At 33.8% G+C, this 11974-nt stretch overlaps 1 protein-coding gene across 1 annotated transcript; it reads left to right on the plus strand.

Annotated features, from left to right (window-relative positions):
* The first annotated feature begins 6101 nt into the window (after window positions 1-6101).
* On the plus strand, window positions 6102-11738 carry LOC110878084 (T-complex protein 1 subunit alpha). The gene is made up of 17 exons (XM_022126337.2): window positions 6102-6279; window positions 6353-6417; window positions 7092-7181; window positions 7298-7384; window positions 7497-7556; window positions 7658-7708; window positions 8535-8630; window positions 8714-8779; window positions 8883-9100; window positions 9179-9275; window positions 9361-9447; window positions 10247-10381; window positions 10470-10574; window positions 10648-10776; window positions 10848-10951; window positions 11314-11404; window positions 11487-11738. The coding sequence occupies exons 1-17, from the start codon at window positions 6207-6209 to the stop codon at window positions 11571-11573; spliced, it is 1641 nt and encodes a 546-aa protein (XP_021982029.1). The 5' UTR covers window positions 6102-6206; the 3' UTR covers window positions 11574-11738.
* Window positions 11739-11974: the final 236 nt, after the last annotated feature.

Consider the following 11974-nt stretch of genomic DNA (forward strand, 5'->3'; position numbering starts at 1 on the left):
TTGTAAAATGTGTTTTATTTTTTTGGACTAATTTGCAAATTGTAGGGGTAATAGAGTCTTTTAAATCCACTTGAAATAGGAAACTGTAATCAAATCCCTACATTTTCGAATTCTCTTTCTTCTCCAGATCTTCGAATCTTCTTTCTTCTTTAGATTTTCGAATCCTTCTTCTCCAGATCAGTCCATCTCGAATCATCATCATCACCAGTCCATCTCGAATCAGCATCATCAGCGGTGGTGCCGACAGTGGAACGACGGCAATGTGGTGTAGGTACTTCTCATTTATAACATTATTTATTTGATTTTTTATATCATATGACAGACACCTACTTTCTAGTTTGTAACATACAAATTTACTCTTATTCTTTTCGATGATGTAATCTATATACCTTTATTAAGAGAAATGGGTTTTTTGCCCTTTAGGTAATTTGCCACACATACAAATTTTAAAGCATTGTGTACAAGAAGAAAAAGAAAAAGAAGCTATGTTATGTTAGAGGGGGTGAAATGAGAAATTATTCAAAGTAGTTTTAAGACGCCTAAAGGGGCAATCTAGGGATTTCACCTCTGCGTCCTTTCCCCTCATCATCATTCATTCATTCAATGGGCTTCAGGGCATGTTTGGCTAAGCTTTTCAAAACAACTTATTGGCTTATTGACTTATCAAAAAGCCAATAAGTTGTTTTTGTGTTTGGCTAAGTCAAAAGTCCTTTTAGAAATGACTTTTTGCAAAGAAGAAAAAGGAGGCTTCAATAAGTCACAATATTGTGACTTTTTGGTCAGCTTTTAACTTTTCAAACTACAAATTACCAATATACCCTTTCTTTACCCCCTTATATCTAAAAGAATGCCCATTTTAGTAATTTTACATCAATAAGCTAATCCAAACACTTTTTTTAAAAACTACTTTTCAAAAAGTCCTTTTCCCAAAAATCCTTTTCCAAAAGTCCTTTTTAACTATAATAAGCTTAGCCAAACATGCCCTCATTGCCAGTAATTGAAGGAGGCATTTGATCCTACCATCATCGAGACCCCTCTCATTCTCTTCCGGTACACACGTCCACATCTTAGGAGAACAAGCTTTGTACTCATAAATTCCCCTAATCTGGTTCCCAAAACATTACTGATGATCGGAGCCAGTGGTCATGGCTTGTAAGTAGTATCTGTTGATGTTATTGTATGATTGATGATTGATTTGTTTGTAAGTATCTGTTTATAGATAGTTTCAATTGGTGATTTTAGGCAGGCAGGGGTTTCTTGACCTAACAATGAAGCCATCTCTGAACCAATAATATTCTACAACAATTTTGCTTTTCAAATTTTAATTATGTGTCTTACAATCTGTCACAATTTCCTCTTCATCGACTCCAAATCAATTCCTTTAAGTTTTGCTTCAATTTTAGCACACGCAAAAGTAAGTTTTCTTAGGGTTTCGTTTTGCTTCAGATTTCGTTTGTAAACTAATGTTTGTGTTTCCTCCATTAATGGTAATGGATCATGTTTCGATTTGTTCGATATTCGTGTTCGCTGATGATAGAAAAGTGTGTTTTGATCGTATGCTTTATCGACAGAGGGAACTTCAGGATTTGACAGGATAACGGGCGGTTTCTGAATTTGCACTTAGCAACCGTATTCAGGTTACTTTTGTTTTAATTTCCTCCTGAAGCCATATATGACCATGTTGGCATATGAAGTTGATTTCAAGGTTGTAGGGATACCTCCGGCCGCGGAAATTAATGTGTGTATGGACATCGATGCTTCGAATATGCTGCTGAGAGTTATGATGCCTGGATCTGGAACCAAAAATCCAGTGTGGTTCCACTAATGGAAGTTAAGTTAGAATGCCAACGGCTGATGATGGGCCTGGATTGTGCATTGATGCTCTACTCTAGACTTGGTAACTCTCCATAACAAGCTTAACGCTTAATAATAGTTAATGTTCATCCCCTGTTTCTTGTTTGCGACATCTTTCATTTTATGGTTGTATTACAGTCAGTTGGGGTCTTGTCCTACTGTGAAAGCTTTATGTAATATATATATATATATATATATGTGGTTGTAAAACACTGGTTGTTTTGAAGGTATTTTGGTTTATATGTGGTTGTAAAACAAGAATAATGCTGGTTGTTTTGAAGGTATTTTGGTTTTAGTTATTTTTTTGTGGAAAATATTTGTGTTGAATAAATTAAAGATCTGTTGCTACAGGAGGAGGTGAAGGTGTTCAATGAGCTTGTTCTTTCGGACACATTGAAAGGTCTTCTTCATGTATTCTTTGCACAACGTGCAATCTCAAAGGTACGATTATCGTTCCAAACTTTACAAAAATATTTCCTATTTGAGTAAAATGCCAAATTCGTCCCTAAGGTTTAGTCATTTTTGCTTGCTCCATCCAAAATGACTTTTTTGTGCATTTGAGTCCTTCGGGTTTGCGTTTCATTGCCATTTTCATCCTTGAGTATGACAGTTTATTGTGACTTTCGTCCCTCGAAATTTGGCCCTTAGGGATGAAAATGGCAAGTTTTAAAACTTTTCGATGAAAATGGCACCTCAGAGTCAGAGACGAAAGTCGCAAAAGTGGGCAATCCTCAGGGATGAAAATGGCATTTTACTTCTTTTTTCTTCAAAATAGTTGATTTTTTTTACAAAATCTCGACTTTATTTTTGTCAATGAAAAGGTGCCTAAAGTTACCGATTTGGTATAATCCATCATATGCTTAATGAAGTATCTTTGTTGAAATATTGTCTTTTTCAACATGTGGCATTCATGTATATCCATATAAGTACCCATATTTGGCGAATTTCAGTACGGATACCTTGCTCATCCCTACGATTGCGTATTCGCCTGATTCGCAACTTTTGCCTATGGGCGCATATGATAATAAAAAATCAAGATGTGTTACGGAGTATACGTTTTTTAGATTGGAAGAACACATTACATCATTTGCTTTTATATCGATATTCGTATTTTAACAAAATGATTTTTTGTATAGGTTTGGAACGTAGTTTATGATGTAAACATTTGCTCATCCCTATGAAATGAACCCGGTACCATTTGTAGTTAGAAATTCGGTACCGAGAATGTTTACGTTCGGGAAATTCGGTACCGGCACCTGGTATGGCGGTACCATTTGCTCATCCCTATGAACGAACATTTAATTAAACAAACGAACTAAATTTCTTGTTCGTGCCCATTTATCTATTAAAATTAAAAGAAGAAACATAAACGAACTTCCCGCTACGCTTCACGAAGTGTTTGATGAATGTCCGGTTCGCAGGGAAACTATCATAGATATGTTATTTGATTCCTTATCATTGTGTGATGGAATAGGTGAGACTGTAAGAAGGATTCTGGAGGGAGAGATGTTGAGAGTGACACTTTCAAACCCTAGGAATGGCAATGCACAGCATCTGCGTATTGTTTCGGTTGTTTTCGTCCTATAATGGATAGTTTAAGTGAGCTGTATGGAGTAAGATCTGATCGTTAACTGCCTACTTTTTCGATTTTGTGCTGCCAATGTTTGATGATGGTTAATTACATATAGACAAGTTTCTTCTATAAGATTATATGTTTATCTTGTTTTGTTTTGTTTTGTGTAGTGTAGACCTGTCAGTTAGATATAGAGATCATTTTCTTTTTAGTTAAGTGTCTGTCTATCCACATATTTACCTTTATTATGCTGCCAATGTTTTTAGTAAACTACACATAGACAGACAACATTGTAGAAGATCATATATTCATAATGGTTTGTGTAGACCTGTCATTCACACATAGAAAACAGTCTCTTTTAGTTAAGTGTTCCATCCATCCACATCTGCAGTGAAGCCTTTGGTTGATCCATCATGCACCTGTTTCGACAGTTGACACAAACGGTCAATTTTTGAAACTAGAATGCTTCTTTAGTAGTAAAATTGATGGGGAGTTAATATTATTATTAACACGCACTAACCGTAAGGAAAGTGAGTGGACCATGGTTCTTTAGCTCTCCCGCTTCTTTGCCATCTTGACAATCCTTGATGTTTCAAATTCTTTTCGACCGGACCATTTCATGGCCTCAACCCATCTATAGTTCCCTGTACCGTGTCCATTTCAGAAAGAAACATTATTCTATTTTGTTTTTAAGTTCAGCATGATAGAGGTGTTCAAAGAGATCGCGACTCGAGGCTCGCTTGTAAAAAGCTCGTTTTGTTTTCGAGCCTGGCTCGGCTCGATTAGCATGAAAGAGTCTTACCAATCCAGTTACAAAAATAATCATATTCTACGACGTATAATACAAGCATCTTAAAACCATCTTCCAAAACCTCTGGAAAGGTTTCGCATGATGTCTTCCATCAGTGCATTATACACCACTACTAATCGACACAAAATCTATCCCGTGTACCCCTAATTCTTTTTTCACTGATGCCTTGTTCACCAACTCTTTGATTTTGGAGTTGTTATAACATTGTGGCCTCCTAATCCTAATATCATAACCCTGTCACATAACCCCAAAATTGTTTCGAGTTCAGTATGGTTGTAGCCTTGTATGATGTTTGAGTGCTTACATATATATGGTTGATGCTCAAAATCTCTTTATGAATCTGACTACATATATGTTGGGCTTCAAGCCAGCTGTTATGGCCATTAGTCCCTAGAAATAAAATGTAAAAAACACATGATTCTATATTGATTAAGGTAGGCCTGTAAAAGAATCGGACATTATGAACTGTTCGTGAATTTTTTCGACGATTTATTTAATAAACGAACGAACATGAACACACGTTTTGTTCATTCACTTATGTTCGAGAACGTCCGTTTATGTTCGTTCATTTATGTTGGAGGGAGTGATAAAATTAATTTTGCTTTGTAATACCAATTAGAGTAAAATGCCATTTCGTCCCCTGAGGTTTGGCAAAACTTTGATCCGAACGTTTGTTTTTTCGCGTCTGGATTCAAAAGGTTTAAAATCTTCTTATTTTCATCCAGCTCGTTAACTCCATGCATTTTTCTCCTTGGGGTATATCCGTCTTTTTTGTTAACTTAAAGGGCAATTCAGTCTTTTGAATAATTGTACATTATGCTATATGCTTGTACGTAAAGTGAAAAAGAGATAATTGCCCTTTAAGTTAACAAAAAAGACAGAAATACCCCTGAATTAGCGGAGAAAATGGATGGAGTTAACGAGCCGGATGAAAATGGCAAGATTTCAAACCTTTTGGGTCCAAATGCGAAATACCCGCAGCAACGCGCGGGCCTTCCCACTAGTTATCTCTAATGAACTTTAAACTTTCACCATAATATATATAATGCTAGACATAAAATTGAAAAAAAAAACATTGATGGCATCAATAACTTAAGACATAATATAATTATATGTATAATATGCACTTTTTAATAAAATAATACCAAACAAAATTACAAATATAAAATCATTGATTTTACTAATAATAAAAAGTCTTAATTTCTTAAGAGTTAATTGCCCGGATGGTCCCCGTGGTTTCACGTTTTTTCACATTTAGTCCACACCTTTTGAAAATAGCAGGTCTGCTCCCTATGTTTTGTCATTTTGTTACATTTATTCAACCTGTATAATACACGTGATTTTAAAGATATAATTTTTTTATTATTTCGAATATAAAATTACATTTATTAAACATGTACAATATGGTTCCTATGAATATAATTTTTTATTATTTAATATATAAAATTACATTTATTCAACCCGTACAATAAAAAGGGTTTTTAAAGATATATATTGTTTTATCATTTAGTATATAAAATTTAGAGTAAATTACTTTTTGAGTCTCTGTGTTTTAGTAGTTTTAACCACTTAAGTCCAAAATCAAAAAGTTTAACGCTCTGAGTCCCTAGCCATTTATTTTATAACGTTTTGAGTCCAATTTTGCTAATTTTATAACGATTTGAGTCCAAAAAATTGGACTCAAAAGGTTAAAATTTGGACCCAAAAGGACTCAAATGGTTAATGAAAATGCTTATAGGGACTCAGGTTGTTAAACTTTTTGCTTTTGGACTCAATTAGTTAAAACCACTGAAACACAAGGACTCAAAAAGTAATTTACCCTAAAATTTATTTATTAGTTTATATTATGAAAATATAAATAACAATAAAACTGGGATTATCAAAGGAACGCCGCCCGGTTCAAAAAACCCAATCGGTTAGGGTTCTTCAAGAAGTATCATTTTAACCTTCACATCCTCACAATCAACAATGGCGCTTGGTTCACAGCCGCTTGATATTCTCGGAGATCGTCAATCTGGTCAAGATGTTCGCACTCAAAACAGTAAGTGTTTGTCTTCATCTTTTAAAACCCTAATTTCTGCACTCGATTGATCCTTAATAATGTTTTGGTGCAGTTACTGCTTGTCAGTCTGTTTCGAATATCGTCAAGACTTCACTTGGTCCCGTTGGACTCGACAAGGTATTTGTTGTTTTGTTATAACAGATTTAGGTTTTTAGGGTTTTGTATACCATAGATCTATTATGTCTGTGCTGGATAGATTTGAGTATGCACAAAGTTTTTACAAACCCTAACTCAAGATATGTGATTTGCCTACCAAAGTTAAGGGAAAAAGTTTGCTGGTAGATGACAATATGGTGGTGACATTGTCAAAGTTTAAAAGATGATGAATTGTTGGTAGAATATATAGTTAATAGTTTGTGATAAAGTTTGAGGACAGGCAAGTCTGTGATCTTGTGGTTTCGGTCGGGATTTTTATAGTTTAATCGTCTGTTTTAGTATGCGACTGAGCTCTTGTAGATGTTTCAAAGGATGAGTATGTTTTGTGAATGCGGTTTAGTAGCGTTTGTCGTTGCTATTGCGTTTATAAAATGTTATGCTACAGACTACAAAGTCAGTGCATAGGAAACAGTAAACCTTTTGCTTACGAATTAGTGATGGATTAAGTTGAAGTAAAAGAGACAATAAACCTTTTTCTCTTGTATTGTACATAGCATCCAGTTTCGCTTCTTATAACTCATTATAGTACTTTGGCAATTGTAATTGCTTCTCTATTCTGTTTTGTTTTTATGCTTCTATTATTTTCCGATTAAATCAAACCTTGTGAGTGTAACTAATGTAAGCTCATGTTTCAGATGTTGGTTGATGACATTGGGGATGTAACCATCACAAATGATGGTGCTACAATTCTCAAGATGTTAGACGTTGAGCATCCAGCTGCCAAGGTTAGAAAAAAAAGTTTATCTTTTTAGCCTTTTGTAGTTTTTTTTTAATTTTCTTGCTATTTGTCTGTTCAATATGTCATTTTTTTTTGCAACTTATGGTTATTTATATAATATAGGTTCTTGTTGAACTGGCCGAGCTTCAAGATAGAGAAGTAGGAGATGGCACTACTTCTGTCGTCATTGTAGCAGCTGAATTACTCAAGGTATTAATATACATATTCTAGTAAATACATCTTTGTATTTACTATTTTTCATAAAAGAATTCGACCCCTGTTGTAAAAATTTTATTAATATATTCTTATGATAATTTTGCAGAGAGCAAATGATCTTGTGAAAAACAAGATTCACCCAACATCTGTAATTAGTGGATACAGAGTGAGTGTTAATCAATTCTTCGTCTTCTATATAATATTGTTTTGTTAATTCTTGCTCATGGGCATGTATACTTTTTTTTTTTTTTGTTTTTATGTTCGCAGCTTGCAATGAGAGAAGCATGCAAATATATTGAAGAGAAGCTCGCGATTAAGGTAATACTATTATAGAGTAATATGTGAAAATGGCAAAAGTACGTCTACAAGAATTGGATTTTCTTACATTTATGTTGAAGAAGCTATATTATCTTTTGATTATCTTAAGTAGGGGTGTGCACGGCTCGGTTTTATGGTAAAACCAAAACCACAACCACAACCAAAATGTTTGGTTTTTGGTTATTGAAAACCGTTCGGTTTTGGTTTTTTTGGTTCTAGTAACGGTTCGGTTTTATGGTAAAACTAAAACCGCAACTGAAATTTTTGGTTTTCAGTTATTGAAAACCGTTCGGTTTCGGTTTTAGCAACGGTTCAGTTTTCCGTTTTTTGGAACAAAATTTCGCAAGATTCAAAAAAAGTATAATCCAAGATTCAAGAATCTTTCTTAGATGTTTACATTTAAGTTATTGTATCTAACCTTTTTAATTTTTAATTAATATTGTTCACGTAAACCTAACCTTCTAATCTGTTTTTATGTTTCTCCAAAGTTTTTATTAAGACATTTTCTATTATAATACTTTGAAAATCATTTTAGTTGTATCTTAAATTTTGTTATTTTTTAAGCAATGGATAAATTATTTCAAAGATAGATAAACATGTTAATGTTTTTATTATAAATACTCAACATTCAAGATTGAAACTAATAATTCCTATAACCAATACATAACAACCATTAAAAATGATTTTTTTTCGGTTCTAAAAAATGTAAAACTGTAACTGAATTATAAATTTTGATTTGGTTATTTCGGTTTCTTGTGCAATTCTGTTTTTTGGATGGGGTTTTCTGCTCGCCCGTAACCTTAAGTGTTCTTTTGTTTTTCTTTAGGTTGACAAGCTTGGAAAGGATTCTCTTGTGAATTGTGCAAAGACAAGCATGTCTTCTAAATTGTTATCCGGTGACTCTGACTTTTTTGCAAATCTGGTACGCTTTTATTATTTTTCTAAAAGTTTTCAGTTTTGTTTTTTAATTGAATAAAATAAGAATCACGGGTTACACATCATCAGGTGGTCGATGCAGTGCAAGCTGTTAAAATGACCAATGCACGTGGTGAAATCAAGTATCCAATCAAGGTTTGTGACTTTGTTCATAATAACGTCATTACTTTGTCCTTGATGTATATCAGTACCGTATTTTTTCAATATCTCACGCCTGAAACGCTTTTAATATCGTTAGGGGATTAACATCCTTAAAGCTCATGGAAAAAGCGCTAAAGAGAGCTACTTGTTAAAAGGTTACGCTCTTAATACCGGGCGCGCAGCACAAGGAATGCCGATGAAAGTTTCTCCCGCAAGAATCGCATGCCTCGACTTTAATCTCCAAAAGACGAAAATGCAATTAGGTGTTCAGGTTTTAGTCACCGACCCACGCGAGTTGGAGAAAATTCGTCAAAGGTAATAAAATCTATTATTTCATGCATTTACGTGTTTTGTGTTTCTATTAAATCAAAGTATTGATGTATAAACTTACAGAGAAGCTGATATGACAAAAGAGCGTATCGAAAAGATTCTAAAAGCTGGTGCTAATGTTGTTTTAACGACCAAGGGGATTGATGACATGGCACTCAAGGTGAATTTGCTTATTTTTTTTGATTATATAACATTATAAATGTATATTTCCTTTAATTCTAACAATTTTTATTGTATCAACTCAGTATTTTGTGGAAGCTGGTGCCATTGCTGTGAGGCGAGTTCGAAAAGAAGATTTACGCCATGTTGCCAAAGCAACAGGCGCAACTGCGGTAATATGCACATATGTATTTATAAATTATAGTTTTTTTTTTCAATGAACACATTAAAAGTATTACAATTTGTGGAAAAGTGTTTCACTGTAGCAACAATCAAAGCAAGGTTTTTAAAAAAATTTCCAACTTTTTTTGGGTTTTGTACCCTCAACATTCAGCATTGTCATTTACACCCCTTAGCTTTATAAAAACTTTGTAAAATGTCTTTTTGACCTTCTTAAGTTTTACGTGCTAATTCATATGTATGTGGGTCAAATATAATACATTTTCGTGCTTATTTTTATGTATGTTTTAGGTTGGTCTACATTTTATCAATTTGTTTTCCTGCTTATTTTTATGTATGTTTTTAGTTGGTTTACGTTTTGTCATATATAATACGTTTTCACTAGGCGGTATTGATTCCAGTTACTTTACGTTTCAAATTCCGCCATGCGTGGTACTATTTAAAAAAAAATACTATTTTCTTACGTGCTTTTTAAGTACATTTCGATATAGATCCAAGTTGGTTTGCGTTTTGACATAAATGGTCTACTTTTTGTCATAAATTTTGTTCGAAAACAAGTCTAGTCAAACATAATACGTTTTCACTAGGCGGTATATAAGTTTGATTTACTTTACGTTTCAACACCTTCCCAACACGCGGTACCGCTCCTTAACTTAAAAGATACTATTTTCTTACGTGCTTTTTTTAGATATGTTTCCGTATGGTGGTTTATGTTTTGACGTAATTTTTTCTCAACAACGAGTCAAAATACTAGTTAGTTTATATTAAAAGTAAGTTTATTACCATGTACAGGTGTCAACATTTGCTGACATGGAAGGAGAAGAAACTTTCGATTCGTCATTCCTCGGATCCGCAGATGAAGTAGTGGAGGAACGCATTGCAGACGATGACGTCATACTGATCAAAGGAACCAAAACATCAAGTGCAGTACGTTATTCAACTTGTTTTTTAAAAATCGTTTCCATCCACAACATAATAATTTTAATATTTATATTATTTGTGATTATTCCAACAGGTTTCTGTCATTCTTCGAGGTGCTAATGACTTCATGCTTGATGAAATGGATAGAGCTTTACATGATGCTTTATGCATAGTCAAGAGGACCTTGGAATCTAATTCCGTAATGCCCCATTAATTTGATTTGTATTGATATATACATATATATATTGATGAGCGTTGGAATGTTTAATCAGGTGGTGGCTGGCGGTGGCGCGGTTGAGGCGGCGTTGTCAGTGTATTTAGAGTACCTTGCTACAACGTTAGGATCTCGTGAACAGCTGGCAATTGCGGAGTTTGCTGAAGCGTTGCTGATCATTCCAAAGGTGTTGACTTTTGTGTAGTCAAAGATTGATTTATTCCCAATGTTACTGATTGTAATACTATTTTATGAAAGGTTCTTGCTGTCAATGCTGCCAAGGATGCAACTGATTTGGTAGCCAAATTGCGTGCGTATCACCACACCGCGCAAACTAAAGCAGATAAGAAACATTTATCAAGGTATGTTTATTTTTAATTCATACCTACCAGTTAACCGAAAAAACCGAACCGCATAAAAATCCGAACCTAAATTTATGGTTTGGTTTAACAAAAAATTAAATGATTTTCAAAGTAATTTGCTCCGTTGAAACAAATATCTATTTTGATTAAAAAAAAGTATAGTAAAAGAAAACGTCTTAATAAAAACCTTGGATAAACATAATAAAAATAGATTAGAAGGTTAGGTTGATGTGAACTATATTAATTAAAAAGGTTAAATATATTATTAACGTAGATCTAAGAAAGATTCTTAAATCTTGGATTGTTTTTTAATCTTAGGTAATTTCCATTTGGATTTTGCTTTAATTGATTTTGATTCGCAGTATGGGGTTGGACCTGATAAACGGTACGGTTCGCAACAACTTAGAAGCCGGTGTAATTGAACCTGCAATGAGCAAAGTCAAGATACTACAAGTAAGTGATAAATCTACTCTCTTATGTACATAAATTTGTATTTAATTTTACGAGGTAAATTCAACTGTTTTATGTATCACAGTTTGCAACGGAAGCAGCTATAACGATTCTTCGAATTGATGACATGATCAAACTAGCCAAAGATGAGAGTCAGGATGGTCAAGATTAGATCTTTTTTTTTTTTTTGGGAATGATGTTACGGTTAATCTTTCTTTTTTGGCTTGTTTATTTGGGAAGTTTTGATGATGAGATTTATGTTTACTGTAAGTTGATTTTGTTAAAACTAGTGGTGATATATCATCAGTATGTAGCTTTGGATTTTTGAGAGCTTTGATATTTTCGTGTGGGAAGTTTCTAACAAAGCTTGGTTTAGAATAGGTTTTTTTTTTAATTATTTATTTAACTAGTGGCACAGGTCGAACATTCAAACGTTTCAGCCTTGCACATCAAAACGTGACGTCGATAACATTCAAAACCAGCCAACCTGTGCGTTATTAACATATGTATGTTGATAAAAATAAAATCACATACAACAGCAATGAAGAAAACAATTAGGTAGTTCTGGTATGT

The sequence above is a fragment of the Helianthus annuus genome, chromosome 4 (assembly GCF_002127325.2).
Source record: "Helianthus annuus cultivar XRQ/B chromosome 4, HanXRQr2.0-SUNRISE, whole genome shotgun sequence".
NCBI classification, from domain to species: Eukaryota; Viridiplantae; Streptophyta; class Magnoliopsida; order Asterales; family Asteraceae; genus Helianthus; species Helianthus annuus.

What these genes read in the sequence shown, in the direction of transcription:
- LOC110878084 (XM_022126337.2), top strand. Translation starts at nt 6,207, where the DNA reads ATGGCGCTTGGTTCACAGCCGCTTGATATTCTCGGAGATCGTCAATCT. An exon ending in TTGATGACATGGCACTCAAG is followed by an intron (nt 9,276 to 9,360) that starts GTGAATTTGCTT and finishes GTATCAACTCAG; the next exon opens with TATTTTGTGGAAGCTGGTGC. An exon ending in GGACCTTGGAATCTAATTCC is followed by an intron (nt 10,575 to 10,647) that starts GTAATGCCCCAT and finishes ATGTTTAATCAG; the next exon opens with GTGGTGGCTGGCGGTGGCGC.